At 40.8% G+C, this 22,156-nt stretch overlaps 1 protein-coding gene across 1 annotated transcript in view; it reads right to left on the bottom strand.

The window, feature by feature from the left end:
- C5H8orf34 (chromosome 5 C8orf34 homolog) overlaps positions 1-22,156 on the bottom strand; it is a 215,644-nt gene that overhangs the window by 17,096 nt on the left and 176,392 nt on the right. The window contains exons 12-13 of the mRNA XM_075213619.1: positions 20,184-20,689; positions 8,451-8,544 (exon numbers count right to left, since the gene is read on the bottom strand). Coding sequence (XP_075069720.1) covers positions 8,451-8,544; positions 20,184-20,689 — 600 coding nt within the window. The remainder of the gene's footprint in view (positions 1-8,450; positions 8,545-20,183; positions 20,690-22,156) is intronic.

The following is a 22,156-nucleotide window of genomic DNA, read 5'->3' as shown; positions in this document are numbered from 1 at the left end:
AACCAGGCTGATAAAAATCCTTTTATGCATATTGAACACTGCATAATCTATTGCATAGATTGCTTGGATTGATTCTTGGCAGGCAGTGCTACTATTATTAATGACATTCTTGAGCAAAGGGACTAACATTCATAATGACAGAAGCTGTATCATTTTTTTGGAACAATGCTCTTGTCTATGATACATGAACCAATTAGAGTAATAGATCATCCTTTTTCCTTTGCAAACCATGTCTCTAAGACGTCTTCGTGACTGTGCAGTTCCTGTAATGTTCAAACAGACCAGATACAATATCTACTCTGATAAACTGTGAAGGATGCTGTGATGCTAAAGTCTCTAAAGTGGTTCTTGTTAACTTAATATAAGCAATCGCGTCACCACACTTATTTCAGATATACACTTTATAAGATGATGACATTTCTCCAGCTGCAAAATGTTTTCATTTTCGTATTATTATTGCACAGCAAATTATGAAGTCTGTATTATTTCCACAGTAATCTATGGCAAGTTAAGGCAGAAAACAGGTGTTGGTTAGCGTTTATTTTCTTGTGATCTGAAGCTCATAAATTCTAAATATCAGGCTCCCAGAATACAGGATCACAAAAAGAGTGTAGTATGGTAAATCCAAATACAAGAATATAGTCCATGTCTGCTGGCATATTTATCAGAAAAACATTGCATGTGAATGTTACTAGGCAGACATTTGCAGGACATCGTTTGAACTATCGGCCACAATACACACATTGTGATTCCAGGTGGTTCGTATTACCAAACAATTATATCTGATTTGTAGTAATTTGCTGTGTTTACATGCCACCTGCAAACGGACTGAATCATTCTTCCATCCCATACCTTAGTACAAAAGATGATCTATTAGAACACTCACCAAACGACAGCGGTCATGCTGAGTACTGCATTGTACATAGTATAAGGCAGAGGTACATATCACCCGTAAGTAGGTGTTGCACACAATGTCAAATTTCATTGCATTTCTAATAGAAATATTAAATCAGGCTCCAGTACAGAGTATAAATTTATCAAAGGGTAAAAAGTCTTATTTTTATTATTATTGTATATCACCAATCACATACATCAGGATCCATTTAGTCAGAAGCCAATTAACCTTCCAGTATGTTTTTGGACTGTGGTAGAAAACCTGGAGCACCCGGAGGAAACCCACGCAAACACAGGGAGAATACACACACAGATAGGGCCCTGGCTGGGATTGTACCTTTGACCCAAACGCTTGTGTGGCAGCAATACTAACCACGTGCCACGCTTTTGCTCTCAATTAGCTTTAACTTACCCAAGAAAAATTTCTAGAATTTTTACAGGACACACAAATCATTATTTTGGTACCATGTTAGAAGTATCTCCATGTTTTGTTTAACTAAGGTCCATTGTTTTGTATTATGTACTTGCCAGTCATTTTCATAAACAGACTTTAAAGCATATATATATCTCCTGCAATGAGCTGCCAGTGGCTGGTGTGAGGGGAGTGGAAGGGCTTGGCATGCTGGGGGGCAGAAGGTGATGTAAAAACCGTGTCTCTGTCACGTTTCGGACGGTGCCACATGTGCCATATAAGGGAGTGACCCAGAATACCTAGGTCCCTTCATTAGGTATGATACAATGTATCTGAATATAACCTGAAATGTCACATATTTATAAACACAAATACAAAGCAAAGAAATTATCTTTTTTGACACATATATAAATGTAAGCTATTGTACAATTATGGATTCAGATATTGATTAGGTTCAGTAAATACATATGATGATGGCTGAGTTAAATGTTAATCAGTCATTGACCAGATGTTTAGGAGCGGAGTAGATCTCCAATCAAAATAAAGATAACACTGTACTAAATTCACAATGACATAAAACTCCTGTCTGTTTAGTCCACGGTGCAGGATTTTGAATTTTTGCATCAAGTAGTCCCATCCGTTGCTCTCTTTCTCTGGTCTGTAGTTCCCCATTAATACAACAACAGCAGGGCCAGACTGGGCATCTGGCACTTCTGGCAAATGCCAGAAGGGCCGGTGGCTAAATGGGCCGGGGCAAGCAGTGTTTTTAAAAAAAAAACAACAAAAAAAACTTTTTTTTCCTCCAGCAGGTGGCGCACCCGCGAGTGGGGGGAGAGTTACAGGGGGCACAGTCCAGGAACTGGGCACCCATTTTAAAAAGTGAAGGAGCCGGCGTTCCAGTGCCACGTACATGGCAGGGTGGACCTATATGCTGCTGAGGACCGCCTGCAGTGTCTGAAGGAGGAAGCCTGGAGCATACAACAGGTAAGGTAAATTAAAAAAAGAGGACTGTAATATACTGCACACAAACCATCTGATGGCATTCTTTTTATATACGAGCAAACACTAAGGAATAGAATGAACTGATTAGCTCATTTTTATAATGGTTATTTAGCACTGAACTTAACTGATATATTGAGATATTGAAATATACAGTTATATCTATTTTGCTTTACTTTATAAGTTAGAATAAACTTGTTATTGATTATTATGAAGTTACTGGTCTCCAGTATTTAAAGCTGTATATGATCTGTATAATCCGTCAGGGTTGTTTGTAAGCTGGGGTTAGTGATATTCTTAAAATGTTGGTTTTAGAGCTGCACTACCACCCAGGGCAGCTATATGTATATTTTTGTTTCTGGGGCTCTGCCAGTTCTGTAAAACACACTAGATGCTGAAGGCACAGTCAGTCAGGGTGACCACATAGGTGGCACCAGCAGGACCACCTCCATTCCTCTGCCCAAAGGATTGCACAATGCCATATATATGTATACATACGATGTGCACCCTCTAACCCCACCTCTATACCCTTTGTGTCTCTTTGTCTTCGCATTGTGGGTGTCTGTCCTTTCCTTCACCCCCTTTATGTGTCTGTCTCTCTTTGCCCCTATTATCACGTTTCCCCTCACTTTTTTCTACCATTTCCCAGTATCTATTTTTCCCCTGTGCAACCATGTCCAATGCCACCTCTCACTCCCGCCTACAAGGCTTCTCTTGTGCTGCTCCCCACTTATGGAATTCCTTACTACGCTCAATCCAGCTTTCCCACAGTCTTCAAATCTTTAGACACTCTCTGAAAACCTATCTTTTTTTTTTTAGAGGTGACCTTATCCTCGAAAACACTATTCACACTAATGCACCCTCACAACTGTCATAATCTCCAATCTGAACAACACTCGCTCCTCTTGTTCTTCTCTAATGAGCAGGGTCCTCCATACCCTTTGTTTTCAAGTCTTCATTTATTTAGTCTACCTAGTATGTCCCTGTTTTATGAATGTACTATTTTCCCTACTGTATGGCTCTGTGAAGCACTGTGGTGCCTTAGAAATCTACGATAATAAATAATAATATTGATGCCACCTAACTGAACCTGAACCTCAAAATTCTGATTTTAATAATTTTTGATAAGCGACTGAATGGTAAATATTTTCTACATTGTGTATTAGTTAGTAACTCTCTCTTTTGTGAATTATGATACTATGCTCTTAATTTTAGACCATAGTGCCCGCTGTCTTAAGTGCCCCAGGCCCCCCAAAGCCTTAATGCAACTCTGGGGGGAGCTGTCCACGGACAGTGTGTGGTGACAGTGTATGTCATCATATACTGTCCAGCAGCCTGCAAAGCAGGCCTGGAGCTCCAAATCTCACGAGACTAAGAGTTACCTGCTCACTCTGCAAGGCGTTCTTTTTTACTCTGATGTCAGCTGCATAGGTAAGTACAGCACACTGGGGGGTTGTCATAATGTGTCTCGGGGGGTTATAATATGTCTTGTGTGGCATGATAATGTGCCTTGGGGGTGGCATGATAATGTGACTGGGTGTTAGCCTGATTTGTCTGCGGGGTGGCATCAGCACCGGTGCTAGGGTCCTTGGCACCATAGGCACAGTGTGAAAATCGGCGCCCCCCCTTTAAAAATCAGCGCCCCCCTGTCAAAATTGGCGCTGCGCTTCCCTCCCCTCAGCTCCCCATGTCTTTCTTTAACTTACCTGCATGAAGCTGCTCCTCTCTGCTCTGTCTTCTTCCCTCCACTCACAGACACTGTCGGGCCGTGATGATGACATCATCACGGCCTGTCACTGTCAGTGAGCGGAGGGGAGAAGACAGAGCAGAGAGGAGCAGCTTCATGCAGGTAAGATTCATAGCCCCTTCCCTCCTCTCCTCCCCGTGGATTTCCATTTTAAATGCCCTGCAGAGCCCTAGGCAATTGCCTAACCTTGCCTAATGGGAGCGCCGGGCCTGGGTGGCATGGTGTGATTTGTCTGGGGGAGTATTGTGGTGTGATGGGTGATGTGGCAGGGGGTAGCGTGATGCAGGATGTGGCGTGATGTGTCTGAGGGGTGGCGTTATGTAGCTGGTGATAAATGTAATATTTTATTATAATGTATATATTTTATACTGTGTGATCTGTGTCATGTACGATGTTCACTTATTGCTCGGTTTTCCATATATACATTTTCCAACAGGTCCCAACATTCCAGGATCTATGCAAGAATCCAGTACCAGGTTGTGAAAGCTGCAATAACCGGTAGGTGAGAGCAGCACCATTTTAATACATAATGGGGGAATTCAATTAGCTGCAAAGTGAACATCCGCGAGACACTTTGCGGCTGAAATTTGACAGAAATCCCTGTTCATTTTTCCTCTCAAGGAAAAATAAGCAGAGATTCCTACCGTAATTGCCAGCAATGTGGGCTGCGCGATACCCATGTATCACATCACCAGCAATTGAGTCTTCCCCAATTTGTTATGCCACATATTGACCACGCCCCCAACATAATGCGACCTCACCCCTTCACCGACGCCGCTGCGTGTCGGTATACATCTCTCTTCTTGTGCACCTGTGGGGGTGGGGGAGGGCAAAACTTCACTGTACCCCAGCCCCAAATTTCTCTTGCCAGTCCTGTGCATATCATTATCTGATACTGGTGCGCCCTATGCTGCAATTAGAGAGTCAAGCTGCACGTAATACATTAATATCTCACGGCACACCATATAACAATGAGCTTTGCAAAATGTACTGTAATTATTATTAATCTTGAACAGAGCTGGGCCTATGTGCTTTAAATGCCAGGGCTGATTTTTAGTCCCAGTCCGGCCCTGAACAACAGCATAGCTGAACAGACTAACATTATGTTACATTACATCAATAAATCCAGCAACTATATTACCTATATTAACAGTTATAGATGAATCAAACATTTTTTTATACCTCACAAATAAAACAGAAGTAGTGGATTAGCCTATTCAATCAAAATATTAAATAGATAAATAATATTATATGTTAAAATATCTAGGATTTTCTTGAAGGCTGCAAGAAGTTTTACATGCTGTACAGTCCCAGTCAAACTTCATGTGCAGAGAATTCTATTGTCCTGTGACATTTGTTTTGTGATCTTTCTTTTGCCCTTAGCTACAACAGTTCTGTTGTTTAGATACAAGTGTCTCCAGGGCACATGAAGGTCACCTTTAACTGTACCTGTTTGCAGCAAGCATCGGAAACTACATTTCTCACCCCCTCCCTTTACAGTTGTAACATATCCTCTAACAAGCAGCAATATAACAGATCTGGATCCTCACATCTCCAAGGTGCTGCCGACTGTCCCTTATTCAATATTAATTGCTATAATATTATGTAGAACAAAAAAGTACAGCACAGTGCTATTGCATGTGATCACATATAGCAGGCCTGTCCAACCTGTGGCTCTCCGGGTGTTGTGAAACTACAAGCCCCAGCATGCTTTGCCAGTAGATAGCCAGCTTGTGGCTGACAGGTCATGATGGGTCTTGTAGTTTCACCTGGAGAGCCAGATGTTGGCCAAGTCTGATATATAGGAGTCATAAGGGTCCAGAGCTGTTATAGCCAGATGTCCTGTACTCTCCCCTGCTATTTCACCTCTTGGCCAGTGCAGAAATAGGCTATAGATAAAGACGAGGATAAAGTTAAGTCTATAATCAGTGGCTGAAGTGGGCTGGTATACAGTGGTATGCTATACCACCACTTCTCTTACTGCCCTCATTGTAATTCCATTTACTTATCATTTTCCATACCACCACATCATCATCATCACCATTTATTTATATAGCACCACTGATTCCGCAGTGCTGTACATAGAACTCATTCACATCAGTCCCTGCCCCATTGGAGCTTACAGTCTAAATTCCCTAACATAGACACACAGACAGAGAGACAGACAGAGAGAGAGAGAGAGACTAGGGTCAATTTTGATAGCAGCCAATTAACCTACCAGTATGTTTTTTGGAGTGTGAGAGGAAACCGGAGCACCCGGAGAAAACCCACGCAAACACGGGGAGAACATACAAACTCAACACATATAAGGCCATTGTCGGGAATTGAACTCATGAACCCAGTGATGTGAGGCAGAAGTGTTAACCACTTAGCCACCGTGCTGCCACTACGACCACTATCTACAATAATAACAAACTGTAAAGACTACGGTGCCAAGAGACGTTTTTAATGAGCGTTACCCTTTAAGTAACCTAAACAAAGCCATATAACATATAGTCATGGGCAAATGTTTTGAGAATGACACACACATTCATTTTCACAAAGTCAGCTACCTCAGTTTTTATAATGGCAATTTGCATATACTCCAGAATGTCATGAAGAGTGATCAGATGAACTGCAATTAATTTTAGAGTCCCTCTTTGCCATGACAATGAACTATATCCCAAAAACATTTCCACTTCATTTCAGCCCTGCCAGAAAAAGAACCGACTGACATCAGGTCACTGGTTCTCTCGTTAACACAGGTGAGAGTGTTGACAAGGACAAGGTTGGAGATCACGCTGTCATGCTGATTAAGGTAGAATAACAGACTGGAAGCTTTAAAAGGAGGGTGGTGGTGCTTCAAATCATTGTTCTTCCTCTGTTAACCATTGTTACCTGCACCTAAATCAACCATTTATCGGATCATCAAGAACTTCATGGAGAGAGGTTCAATAGTTGTGAAGAAGGCTTCAGGGCGCCCAAGAACGTCCAAGCAAGCACCAGGACCATCTCCTAAAGTTGATTCAGCTGTGGGATCGGGGCACCACCAGTGTAGAGCTTGCTCGGAGATGACAGCAGGCAGGTGTGAGTGCATCTGCATGCACAGTGAGGCGAAGACTTTTTGAGGACGGCCTTGTGTCAAGAAGGCCAGCAAAGAAGCCACTTTTCTCCTGCAAAACATCAGATATTCTGCAAAAGGTACAGGGATTGGACTGCTGAGGACTGGGGTAAAGTCATTTTCTCTGATCAATCCCCATTCAGATTGTTTGAGGCATCTGTAAAAAACGCTTGTCCAGAGAAGGAAAGGTGAGCACTACCATCAGTCCTGTGTCATGCCAACAGTAAAGCATCATGAGACCATTCATGTGTGGGGGTGCTTCTCAGTAAAGGGAGTGGGTTCACTCACAATTTTGCCTAAGAACACAGCCATGAATAAAGAATGGTACCAAAATATCCTCAAGGAGCAACTTATCCCAACCATCCAAGAACAGTTTGATGACGAACAAAGCCTTTTCCAGCATGATGGAGCACCTTGCCATAAGGTAAAAGTGATAACTAAGTAGCTCAGGGATCAAAACATAGAAATGTTGGGTCCATGGCCAGGAAACTCCCCAGACCTTAATCCCATTAAGAACTTGTGTTCAATCCTCAAGAGGCGGTTGGACAAACAAAAACCAACAAATTCTGACAAACTCCAAGCATTGATTAGACAAGAATGGGTGGTCATCATCAGTATTTGGCCCAGAAGTTGATTGACAGTATGCCAGGGCGAATTGAAGAGGTCTTTAAAAAGAAGGGTCAACACTGTAACTATTGACTCATTGCATAAACTTAATGTAATTGTCAATAAAAGCCTTTGACACCTATGAAATGCTTGTAATGTTACTTCAGTATACCATAGCAACATCTGACAAACAGGTCTAAAAACACTGAAGCAGCAACCTTTGTGAAAACCAATACTTGTGTTATTCTCAAAACTTTTGGCCATGACTATATATGTATCTTGTGTCAGTATTGTTTAATATGGTCGAGTTGAAAACCGTAAAGTCAATGAATTAATGGAATTCACCTAACAGATAACTGTACTGTCGCTCTCTGATTGGTAGAAACACACACTTCTCTCCCAGAGTAGGAGCAATGGCTTATATTGCCTTATTTCATCAGAACTAAGGATGTCAATGATATTATTTCACATCTGATTAATATGCTCTGTGTAACAACCCGTGAGCTTGCAATCTACTGGATGTTTTATTCCTGCATGCAGCAGAGATCCCTATGTATGTATCCTAAATGGAGACATGGCTGAACATCTGTAAGTAGGAAGTTACTACAGAAATAAATAGCTTCAAGATTATTTATTGACTTCAATAAGCAAAGCAGAAAAGATGTTTTCCTCATGCTAATGTTAAAACTCACGCTTCTCCTTCTCTGCCTCCACTCCTTCACTGTCTGTGTCACTTGGGAGTATCCACGGCTGACGAGAACCCTGGAGTTGTTCATAAGATTCCTCCTAGCAAAGGAAGCAGAAAGAAGAAAAATGTTTATTCATAGAAACGTGTTATTTCCTACATCTGCGCCAAAAATAATTAAAAACAATTAATGTTTGATATAAAACATAACTGTGCAAGGAATGTCAATGCAAATACATAACTATATGTATTCACAGCTATTCCTGCGTGTTGCAGCACAATATTCCCAAATACATTAAGTGAATAGAATTGTGCAGGCTCGTAATGATATATCAGGATGCCACCTCTGGGTGCTTGAGAATGGGCACAGAGCTGATCAAACACTACACATCATCATTCTGTATTTTATTAATGAAATAAAGAATCTTTCTTTGACTACAGTCTGATTCGGTGGTAGTCTCTTCACCGATGCTAGTAAATCCGACACTGAGGACGCCTACAAAAGAAAAACGATTTCAGAAGACAATGACATGAATATACACAGACTTACCTGATCAGCAACTGTCCAGATATCTGATCGTACCAGAACACTGACAGCAGCTTCTTCCGAATGCACAGGTGTCCGGCAGTAAAAAAAAGCGGCAATCTCGGGACCACACAGATTAACTGTTGAGAGGGGTCCCGACATTGCCGCTTTAGATAAAAATTCATTAAGGGCGCACTGACATCAGGCACTACTGCCGGATACCTGTGCATTCGGAAGAAGCTGCTGACAGTGTTCTGGTACGATCGGATATCTGGACAGTCGCTGATCAGGTAAGTCTGTGTATATTTTTGTCGTTGTCTTTTGAAATCATTTTTCTTTTGCAGGTGTCCAAAGCATCAGATTTTCCATTATCAGTGACGCAAACCCCACCCGTCTGATGTCTGTCTTTCCACTACATGTTAAGTCTACAATGGTCCCTGTACACTGTTGACCTTGGAGCAGACTATTTACTATACATATCAAAGTGCACTTACTCCTTAGTTGATTAAATTTATCAAACATGAAATTCTTCATATATACTCGTGTCCATGTGGTATAACACCTTATGTTGGTTATAGAGTAAATGCATGTGTATGCACAAATTCACTTTTACACAGTGAGGCTCCTGGTTCAATTTCACAGCATTAATGTGGTGGTTTGTACATACACACCTAGTAGTGTCTGGACATTTATGAAAATTGATGAATAGGAAAACAATGTGTTACACATATCAACCAATCGGATTCTGCAATTGGTTGTAAGCAGTATCAGACACACGTACGTACGTACGTACGTACGTACGTACGTACGTACGTATATATTTATTTATTTATTTAATACTGATATCTTTTTAATTTCTTTTTTTATTCCCTCCACCCGCCAGATAAGGAAGATTAGGGTCAGACGGACATTCTGATTTCTACAAGCAAGCGGTGCAACCCTCACACCACAGAGAGTAACATGTAATAGCGAGCACGGCGCTACTAGTAGCGAGTCAACAGAAGAAGAGGAATCCCTGGCAGTGACTGTGGAGTGAGAGCGGATACCATATTACTGCATGCCTTACAAATTTGGAGTGCTGGGAATTGGGATGGAGTCATGGTCACAACCCAGGTCATGTGTAGCACTTATTAAGCAGTAGGCTGTTCCTCCCCTTCCCTCTTAACACCTATTTATTGCTGCGTGCACCTGCCAGTGAGAGAGCCAATCACATCACCCCACAACTTGGACATTTGCAAAGTAAGACACTCATTTTCACTTATAAAAAGTTAGTAGCAATTCCTAAGTGTACTATTCTATTCTGTTCATTCCATCACCCAACTTGTATGGTGACTTTATGCTGATCTACAGTACTCTATTCATTTGTGACTCAGAAAGCTCCAGGAAAGACATTATTCACGTTTGAATACAGTTGCAATTTCCAACACCCCATATGACACCACCCTAAGGCAAATAACAAGGACCAAGTAACAACATTTAAGTTATGCAAATTCGTCCAGCCACTTAGCCCCTACCTGTAAAATGCACCACCAGTTTCATACTTTAATCTTTGATGCATACATCATTAAATCCGTATAATAAACTGTTTCGGAATTCAGTTCACAAGCTTTACCCTCACTTACAAAGCCCTTACCAATGCTTTTTCGACTTACATCTCTCACCTTGTCTCAAGGTACATAGGTACCCGGCCACTCCACTCTGCCTCTGACCTTCGCCTCAGTACACATCTAATTACCTCCTCCCATGTTCGCCTCCTTCTGCCGTGCTGCCCCCATTCGTTGGAACTCCCTGCCTCATCTTACTCGACTCTCCCCCAACCTTTAGCAGCTCACTCAAAACTCACCTTTTCAAGCTCGCTTATCCTACCACCTCCTGACCATTTTAACCATCACCTCCTTTCTTCACCTGCCATCCCCTCTTCTTCCAGTTGGGTCTTTTTGTCTCTCACCCCCCCCCCTCTAGAATGTAAGCTCTCGCGGGCAGGGTCCTCTCTACCATTTGCCCCATGTCTGTCTACTGTCTGCCTCCCTTGTACGTTCTGTCCTGTATTTTGCTGCACTCCGTGTGAGTCCCCATAGCATTATTCACAGTCATCTGTGCTACTTATGTATATTACCTCATACAGTATACAGTGGCTAGCACTTCTGCCTCACAGCACCGGGGTCATAAGTTCAATTCCCGACCATGGCCTTATCTGTGTGGAGTTTGTATGTTCTCCCCGTGTTTGCGTGGGATTCCTCCGGGTGCTCCGGTTTCCTCCTACACTCCAAAAACATACTAGCTGCTATCAAAAATTGACCCTAGTAGTCTCTATCTCTCTCTGTCTGTGTATGTTAGGAAATTTAGACTGTAAGCTCCAATGGGGCAGGGACTGATGTGAATGAGTTCTCTGTACAGAGCTGCGGAATCAGTGGCGCTATATAAATAAATGATGATGATGATGATCTATTTGTTATCTGCCTCTGTATCCAGCGCTATGGAATCTGTAATGCCTTATAAACAAATAAATAATAATAGTAATAATAAATGTGATTCAACATATTCCAATTTCTGAGGAAAAAAAACGAAAACATTTCTTTCTTATCACGTGCACTTTAAAGCACCACTAAAATGTGTTGTCATGGTTACTACATGTATCATATGAAACATCCATTGCTGTAGCACAATACACCTTGCAGTCAAAGTTCACTGATAAATTAAAGTATGTGACTCTGAGCCAGGTAACATCTTACAGACCACAAATTACACAATTTGGCTTGTGCTTTACGTTATTTGCATGTGTGTGTTCTACTTAATCTTTAATTGAGATCTTGGCATATCCTTTAAAAAAATAATGACGCTTTATCTGGGCTGGAAGGCGCGTGGGAGTTTGTCTATGACTTCCAGATTTCCAACCACTAGCTAACATGATATCTACATTTTTATGCAAATCAAATCATCGAAAATGTATTTGCTGCTTCCTGCAAATCCTAAGTGTTGTTGGATGGTCATGAAGATAATGTTGACCATGTTACTATTTTATTTCATGTACAGAGTAAATGTTGCAATATGGACACAACATGTAAGATGGGGAGGCCAGAGTTGCTGTGGTTCATCAACAGGTCACTATGGAAAGAGAGAGAAAAATACATCCACACATCTACATAGATAAGTAGGTTTATGCTTTTGTACTCAATAAAGCCTGTAACATGAAATAAGGAGATTTTTTGTGCGTGTATTTTTCACATACTTGCCAAGTCTCCCGGAATGTCTGGGAGACTCCCGAAATTCGGGACGGTCTCACGGACTCCCGGGAGAGCAGGCAAATCTCCCGCATCCCACAGCTGCCTAGCCTAAATGACGCGATTATTGCGCCAGCCCCCACGTCAAAGCGGCATTTCCGTCGCAGTGGACGAGGCCAAAATGACACGTTTGGCCTCGCCCCGCCCCCTCCCGCCCTCTAATCGCGCTCCTCTCCCGACTGCACTTGCCGAAAGTAGGCAAGTATTATTTTTCACAATAGCTTTATTCAGATGAAGGAAAGCACAAAAGGAACACTGTATGCAGCGGATGTAAACAATATCTACTAGGCCATATTTGACCACTCTCCCAGAATGTCCGGGAGACTCCCGAATTCTGGGTAGGTCTCCCGGACTCCCAGGAGAGCAGACCATTCTCCTGCATTGCATCATTGCGTCACGCGGGCGGGACCAAAATGATGCTATTCGCCAAGCTTTATACACGGTTGTCAGACAGTGGGTTGGTCCCAGGAAACAGAAAAAATCCAGAACTGTATGACCAGAATTGTGCAGGCTATGTACATAACTGTATATTATCTGTATGTTTTATCATTTCCGCCAATTTGGAAATTTTATTCATCCCCTAAAACATTTTAAAAGGAATCCTTCCCCAGAATGTATTACTGTATAATTTAATACAAATACTTCTGTGCAGTCTATAGAACCGGATATGTTTGTTCTAATAAGGAATAGCTGTGTATAAATACTGCTGCGCTCTTTTTAACAAAATAAAACAATGTTGTTTATTGCATAAAAGAATGTCAAGTGGTCAATTATTTCTTTTCAGTGAAAAGCTAAAAAGCTAGATGATAAACAAAGATAATTTCAAGATAACTTACCTACAATACAGGTATAGTAGGTAAATCTATAACTGCTATAAAAACAAAGGAAAACCTTATTTTTTTATAATAAAAATATCTGCTTGTACTGCAAGGCCACATAGCCACCCACATGGTTGCATAGCCACCCACATGGCCACATAGCCACCCACATGGCCGCATAGCCACCCACATGGCCGCATAGCCACCCACATGGTTGCATAGCCACCCACATGGCCGCATAGCCACCCACATGGACACATAGTCACCCACATGGCCGCATAGCCACCCACATGGATGCATAGCCACCCACATGGCCACATGGCCACCCACATGGACGCATAGTCACCCACATGGTTGCATAGCCACCCACATGGACGCATAGTCACCCACATGGCCGCATAGCCACCCACATGGTTGCATAGCCACCCACATGGCCACATAGCCACCCACATGGATGCATAGCCACCCACATGGACGCATAGCCACCCACATGGACGCATAGTCACTCTTACATGTTTGCTATCAAAAGCTGCAATGCAGTCGGGGAATGGCATCATTTTAAAAAAAACTCCTGAAATTTCCCATCATTTTTCTTCTGATGGAGATGGCCTTACAATTCTCTTCAGCCAGGGGCCAAATCATTTTGTGGTTCTACTAAACTATGGTGCGGATTGTCATTTTTCCCAGCAGACATGTGAAGTGCATTATTGAACGTCCCGTAGGCAAAAATCTAAAATAAATTAAGAGAAACTTAAAAAAAAAATTCTTGTTGTACTTACTTTCTTCCCAAATAAATCTCCTCTATGCCACAAGATGGGCAGCTTTCTTCTACACTTACCTAAGGGTAACATTATACTTACTAGTACATTAAGTTACTTTTGCTTTAGAAAGCTGACAAGTCATGAGATTTTACCTGAGAGGGATTCAGGCAAACATCTGCAGATATTATGGGCTTAAAAAAGGTCTTTCACTGTTCCACAACAGGTGTTAATATGGTAAGTAGTTTACTGAAACTGAAGGGAAGAAAAAAAGGATGGAAAATAAAGAAAATTATAAAAGAAATAAAATGAAAAATATATTATTAACATAACATAAAATTAAATTCACCATTTGGTGACATATTCGTATTATCGCTGAATTTCCGTGGGTAAATCCTTAACGCTCCATAATGGAGTTCGAACATACCCTTGCTGGGCCTTAGTGGCACAAGTGGATATACCCAATACTGTCTGTTCTCCATAACAATATTAGGACGGAAGCAACAAGTATTACGTTTGTTTTATCCATTTGGCCAATTAAATATTGCAATCAAAGCAAATGAAATCCAGCAGCTTCTCTCTTCTCTATATCTTGGAAGACAAGCAGCCAAGAAACTTGAGGTTATGCAAAACCAAGGGGAATTAGTTTATCGCACTGAAAAAGCGTTTTTAACATGCTAAAAATGCAGTTTAAGACCATACTTGCCAACTTATGGCAAGTATGATCCGGGAGCCTGCCGGGGAAGGTGGGCGTGCAGGGGGCGGGGCTCCGAAAATCGGGTCATTTTGGCCCCGCCAAACGCCGCGATTCATGGTGAATCGCGGCGTTTTGGACCTACTTCTGCCCACTTCACTAGGAAGTGGGCAGATCCGGGAGACTGCCACACTCTCCCGGGAGTCCGTGAGACTCAAGCAAAATGCGGGAGTCTCCCGGACATTCCGTGAGAGTTGGCAAGTATGTTTAAGACATGTCAAAAACACATGTTATATTTTACTTCAAAAGCCCTACATAAAAGTGTGAACCAGCCCTCAAGGCAAATATTTTACATATAAACAATTCATTAAATTAAAAAATGTTACAAAAAAAGCCTGCCTGGCAGGACTGTGTACAGTAAAATAATTTATTTTATAATTTTAGTTTTGTTTCCATTTTTTGCTATTTGACATGAACAGCTACAGTGACCAGATTTGTCACATCCAATAAGTCACCCTCTGTACCAAGTGAACACATCATTTAATTTCAAACAGGCCAACCAGGTGGAAATGCCTTCGCAATGTAATCACTTTACGTAAGACAAGTGCTGCGATCCAGCTGTGTTGTGTTGAAATGTCAGCGCAGCCATCACACATTGTCTGCAGAAAAACAAGAAAGCCTGAAGCTGTGTGAGTGTCAGTACAAAGTGAAGGGAATCTGTGCTGACATCTCCTCTTAGTTGGAGAGCAGCCCCAAGGTTTAAAGGTCTATTTCTGCTTTAATCTTGTATCTAATGTCTATCTTTATTCGATCTGTTTTATGATACAGTAAAGGTTATTTATGTCCCCCACAGCATATTCACCACCTGATTTTATACAAAGCGAATGGAGTTTGCACACCACAATATGGCGACCGCAGAGGTGCAAAATGTTGCACGTTCCGAAAAAAAGAGCTGGACAGACTGGGAGGGCTTGTAACTAAATACGAGCTAGATGCACTTCATTTTACTCCCACATGAAAATACGATTCGTTTTGAAACCCAGGATATTTCAAAGTGATTGAATGGTAGAGAAGGTGCATTTACAGGAAAAATGGGCAAGCATAAGAATCTGAGCAACTTTGACAAGAGTCAAAGTTGTGATGGCTAGGTGACTGGGTCAGAGCATCTCCAAAATGGCAATCCTGTGGGGCATTCTCGGTATGCTGTGGTTAGTTCCTACCAAAAGTGGTTCAAGGAAGGACAGGGTCATAAGCACCTAAGGCTCATTAATGCATGTGGGGAGCAAACGCTAGCCTGTCTTTTCCAATCCCACAGAAGACCTTCTGAAGCATAAATTGCTGAAAATGGTAATGCTGGCTATGACAGAAGATGTCAGAACACACAGTGCATAATTGCTTGCTGCGAATGGGGGTGCATAGACACAGAGACCAGTCAGAGTGCCCATGCTGACCCCTGTCCACCGCTGAAAGTGCCTACAATGGGCACGTGAGCGCCAGAACTGGAGCAGTGGAAGAAGGTGGCCTGGTCTGATGAATCACATTTCCCTTTACATCATGTGGATGGCTGGATGCATGTCCATTATTTACCTGGGGAAGAGATGGCACTAGGATGAACTATGGGAAAAGGGCAAGCTGGCGGAGTCGGTGTGATGCTCTGGGCAATTAGAATAGATGTGCAGACTGCACTCAATTCCAGGCTAAACGATATTACCACAGCAGCAGTGGGACCAAGGTATCCCTCCATAACCAACAAAAATAAACAAAAATGTCCCAAATGAACTCACAGTAATATTAACGTATGCTAACTAAAAAATGACAATTCAAGGTAATGCAAATAGGGCTGGTCTATGGTCATGCAGCTGGATATCATAAACTTAGAACATTAATAAATTAAAGTACAAAAGTGATTAATCTGACAGTGGCACTTCATAACCATATACTATAGTACCTAAAACCAACATCAATGGATGAAATGTCAAGGTGAAATGGCTTCTAGCCGAACAGAATGTATATAGTCAATGTCCGGCTCATAAGAACCAATGGTTTCCAAAGGAGGAGAAAGGAAGATGTATGCCCAATTATGTTGCCAAAATCCTGAAGTAAAAAACTTGAATGTTAAAAGTTAACAATGACTTGGTATGGGTGTTCTTGAAGGGATCATAAAGTCAGTAGCGTGATATTCTCAATTTCCCTTTGGAACCGTAAGTCAAGGGTTTAATGTGCTCAAACAAAGATGGGCGATGTTCAATGCTCTGGGAAATATTGGGTCCTGGCATTCATGTGGATGTTAATTTGACATGTACCACTTACCTAAACATTGTTGCTGAGCAAGGAACATGACAAAGAGTTCAAGGTGTAGATTTGGACTCCAAATTCCCCAGATCTCAATCTGATCGAGCATCTTTGGGATGAGCTGGAAAAATGAGTCCAAACATGGAGGTCCCACCTCACAACTTACATAACTTAAAGGATCTGCTGCTATTATCTCGGTGTCAGATATCACAGGACACCTTCAGAGGTCTTGTGAAGTCCATGTCTCCATGGGTCAGAGTTGTTTTGGTGGCACGAGGGGGATCTACACAAGATTAGGCAGGTGGTCTTAATGTTGTGGCTGATCGGTGTATATATACACATACACACTGTACATATGATGAAGTCAGATACGCCATGCCAGGCTAGATGAAACGTATCGTTGAGAAATAGTGGTAATTTGATTGCATGCAGCTATTTTGAAGATTTCCTTTGACTCTTATGATATTACTTCTACTAAGAAATCTGGTATATTTTCTACTGGGTGGAAACTACATCCTAACTGATAAGATGTTTTTTTATTATATTTTAATGTATGTTTGTTACTTTTACCTTGGCCATTAAAATTTATAAATAATGTATTATACTAAGTTTATTGTATGTTCTTATGTTTTGCATTTTGGAGCTTTGTGGAAGTTTGTGATTCTTATGAAGAAGTAGATGTGGAAGATTTATCCTATGTTGATCCGGATAAGCTTCATTCAGAATTTGCATTTTGGTATAACTGGGGCAGAGCACTTTATTTAATTGCCAAAAGTATTTTTAGAATTTTAGAATTGGTTCCTGGATTCACATAAGTTGGCTACCACCTAGTGGAAGAAGGAAGATTGTTTAGTGGATAGCAGCACTTCTCCTGTGCCGCTACCCATTTATGGAATTCCACACCATGCCGAACATACTTTCCTACCGCTTTCAAATCTTTAAATGCTGTCTGAAAACATATATCTTTATTAGAGCTTACCACCTATACATACAACCCACAGCACTATACACCCTTACAACCGCCCCATCTTCACTGAGCCACACGTGTTCCTCTCGTTTCTGCAATGCCCTCTTCCATTCAGATTGAGCAGGGCCCTGTCTATCCTTTGTTTTAATTTGGACATTTATTTTGTCTATTTTGTATGTTCCCATTTTATGTATGTCCTGTTTTCTCCACTGTCCGGCAATGTGGAGCATTGTGGTGCCTTACAAATCTTAGATAATAATATTTACAGTAAGGGAAGCACATGCAAATGTTTTACGCCCTCTGGAGATCTCTACATACACCTCTTAGGAAACATGTTCACGGTACAATTTTCAATAGACCCCAATTCAAACTTGTAGTTTGAAATTAGCAGCTCGCGGTTGCCATATGCAGTTCACGTTTACCAATTATATTTGAGACGCCCACTTCACCATTTTTAAATTCATCTTAAATAATATTTTCAATTAATAAAAAACTATTTTAACATATTTTTTAAATCAAACTTCAAAACACTAATATATGAAGTCACCATTCAATGTTCACTGACAATTAAAACCCCCCAAATGTATTAAATTTAGCTTGAATGTGTTAGTCATACATGCATGCCCGAACATGATTGAACTGGTTCAAACATTGTGAAACATGTTCAATTTTTGTAATCGAGCCAATATTCAAGAAATGTCAGCTAATTTCCTAACTGGTTTGAGAATCAATATGTAGCGAGTTCTAGCATCTCTACTGATCATAAAAGAAGAAGCAAATAAGAGTTCTTTGATACAATGTGATTCATTCATAGAACGCGAAGGTTCTATGCATGAATAAGCCAATCAGCACGGTTTTCTCACACTCCAGCCATAGGCAACTGCTTTGATTGACTATTTGTGGATAGGTCCTTTCATTCATTTGTGTCACTGCACTGCTAAGTGCAGGTACTTGGCGTATATCAGGATGTTTTAAATTATTGTTTTTTAAATTATTGCATTACTACAGGACAGAAGTAAAGAAGATACATTATGAATTTACTATGAATTTAGGAGTAATATAAATTGGAAAAAAAGGAATTTGGGTATTTATTTCTAAGAAAGAATGTATACATTCTGTTTATATATGTTTTTTTACCTTTAGTTAAATTTGTTGAATTATATGTTCCAGTGGGCCCTGACTGTAAGGGTATGTTGGCAGCATTCTCAAACATCCACTGGTAGCAATGCGCATAATCACACTTGTAGTTTTACAAGCACCAGCAATCTCAATTAATGGCTGTCAGGGCTTGTTGTTACTTGCAGTTGACAAACTTAATATTTTTCTAACTGTTAAACATTACCTTGCCCTCCACAGCCCATTGGCACTCAACATAGGGGTAGCTGGCCTCGTAGGTGAGGGGAGCACATTTTTTGTGTGCCTGATCTCCCTAGGGAATTCTACCCCATGCTGAACAGACTGTGCTGGCACCCATTACTATAGGGGAATCCCATGGAGCCTCCATCTCATAATGTGATCAGTCCAGCCAGGCATAGCCTAGTGCTGGTTGTCACTTTAATGAGAAATCCAAGCAGCTGGACCAAGCACGGCTTGCGAGGCTATTCCGATCAATTGTATTTCTGCTATAGCCACATGATATGTTAATATAGCTATTTATTGTTTGTAGCACAATAAGAAGAAATAAAACGCCTTCAGGAAGAAAAGTTACTGAGTTGACCATGGCACTGCAGCTGGAGCTGTCCATTTACCAATCCTTGTACACAGAGCTTAGGTCAAAAATCAAGCGTAAGTATTTTACAGGAGATAAACGCAATATTACAGTTTGTGGTGAGTGACTAGATGGGGTAACGAAATAAAAGAAATTAATGTAAGCAATAAAGGATGCATAAAATCCTATGATGGAGGCAATATTGCATATCACTGGCAAACAGACCTGAATTCACATCTTGGGCCTGAGTCATTACTGAGCGCAAGGCAAAAAAAAGGAGTAAATCTTCTCCTGGACAAACCATGTTACAATTCAAGGGGTGTAAATTACTTTATTATTTTGCAGGTAAGGAAAATGTTGGCTAATTTTTTGTGTACCCCCTCGCCCACCTATCTTTTTCCACTTGCGATCTATATGAAAGAAATTAATGGATTCAACCAGTAATATAAAATGATTATAGGTGCCACGTGTTCCAAGCACAGCTACTCTTCCACCACCAGGAAAAGTAATGATACATATAACTAAGCCTGCCACTTTCCACACATCTTGGCCTGGTGGCAAACCAGCCTCTCAGACACAACTATATATGCTTAACTTTTACCAGGGTTGGGCTGTGGATCAACATCTTTTATTTCTCTGCTAACTGTAAGCCAGTAAAACTAGGCATATTTGCAATATAATGGGACTGATTATTACCTCTGTGACACTGTTCCGCTGAAAGGGAATTCCTAGGGTGTCCGAAGCAATCTGAGCCGGGACTCCAGATAGAGTACTAGAAGTCAATCCCATTTGACTTTTAACAGTTACAGACCTACTCCTTGGTGCAGCAGTGAGTCCATCTTTGTTCCCCTGAGTACTTGGGGTGAGGGGTCGTGACAACATGCTGTTTGGAGTACTAGGTCTGCCCAATGGAGTTACAGGTGTTTGAAGTTTACTTGACTGTGAATTTGGAGTCTGTGGCCTGCTGTTTGGTGGATTTGGGCCATGTGTTCTGCTGTTCGCTTGAGGAGGCGATTTGTTCCCTTGAAGATGAAGCTGTAAGTTTTTTGCGGTTTGATTTGGCACTTGTGGTTTTGGGTTCTGTACATTTGATACATGGTAAGTTCCTTGATGATCACTTGCAACTGTGCCAGTTCCATGTTGGTTTCCTGGACTCCGTGACATACTTGCTTCTGCCATTAGTGCCAAGTCTTTTTCAATATCTGCAACACCAAAATAAATGGAATTTTTATAGATGCAATGAATACTCTTTGAAATATACTAGAAGTTTACTATTTTTACATTCTTTTTGTGTCACATCTTAAATTATGTATTTCTTACAGAGCAGGTCTTTGTAGTCTGTGCCACAAACCTCTGAGGTCTGATGAAACATGAAGGTTCTGGTGGTATTAACTTTAAAGGCACAAATTCAGTCTATAACAGCAGTCAATACTAATTGACAGCATATGACAATAAACAATACAACACGGATAGAATTCTAAAAATATGTCCAAAAAATTGTTGCCAAGGCAACAGACTTTACCAGTACACAATCAGGGCAATTAGAAACCTTCTCCATTGCACAGCATGCTATTTTCTTGTACATTGCGGGATCTACAACAATTTTTCAATAATATTTCTGGAAATGTCATGTAATAATAGAAGAATTATCCCAGCTGTGTGCACAAAACACTCTCCAACTTCAAGGCTCCAAAAAAATTATTTGGATCTATACGATTTCTCACAGAATTTTGCTTCACATTGCATCAAATTTAACTTCCTGCATCGTTCACTATCAATAACGTTCAGTAAATTATAATGAGGTTCTATGGGACCACCTCCATCAAAGCATTACAAGCAACAGGAACATTTGATAAAAACAAAAATGCATATAAAATACAAGTATTTGCAAAACAGCCTTGTCTGAGACCTGAGAATTTCAAGAACATTCCAAAATAATTTCATACTTAATAATTAGGGGCCTGATTCATTAAGGATCTTATCTTAAGAAACGTCTTATTTCAGTCTCCTGGACAAAACCATGTTACAATGCAAGGGGTGCAAATTAGTATTCTGTTTTGCACATAACTTAAATACTGGCTGTTTTTTCATGTATCACACAAATATCAACTTTAAATTTCAGTGTACAAATAAGCTATCAAGTATTTGTGTGCTACATGAAAAAACAGTCAGTATTTAACTTATGTGCAAAACAGAATACTAATTTGCACCCCTTACATTGTAACATGGTTTTGTCCAGGAGACTGAAATAAGAAGTTTCTTAAGATAAGATCCTTAATGAATCAGACCCTAGGTGTGCAATGCTATGTAGCTGTCACAAATATATTGGACTGTCTAGAAAATAAAAATGGCATTAACATTTTGTATTTGTTTAGAATACAAAGCCTTAAAATATATGTATTTCATGTATTGCAATATAATAAAAACACTACTTGTTTGTTTCTGGTGATGCATCTGCTACTCACTGAGATCTGCAAGCTTCTTCAACTCTGAATACGGAGTACATACACATATACTTGCTTCATCATCATCAACATTTATTTATATAGTGCCAGCAAATTCCGTAGCACTTTTGACTTGCTTGTGACTTTTTCAATCGCAAGTTACGCTTACGTTCCACTCTGAATCAGGCCCAGAATGTTTGCTATGATACACCGATAGGTAAAATA

Source organism: Mixophyes fleayi, chromosome 5 (assembly GCF_038048845.1).
Source record: "Mixophyes fleayi isolate aMixFle1 chromosome 5, aMixFle1.hap1, whole genome shotgun sequence".
Classification (NCBI taxonomy): Eukaryota; Metazoa; Chordata; class Amphibia; order Anura; family Limnodynastidae; genus Mixophyes; species Mixophyes fleayi.
The sequence above is the reverse complement of the archived record's forward strand: the minus strand, read 5'-3'. Positions and strand labels throughout refer to the sequence as shown.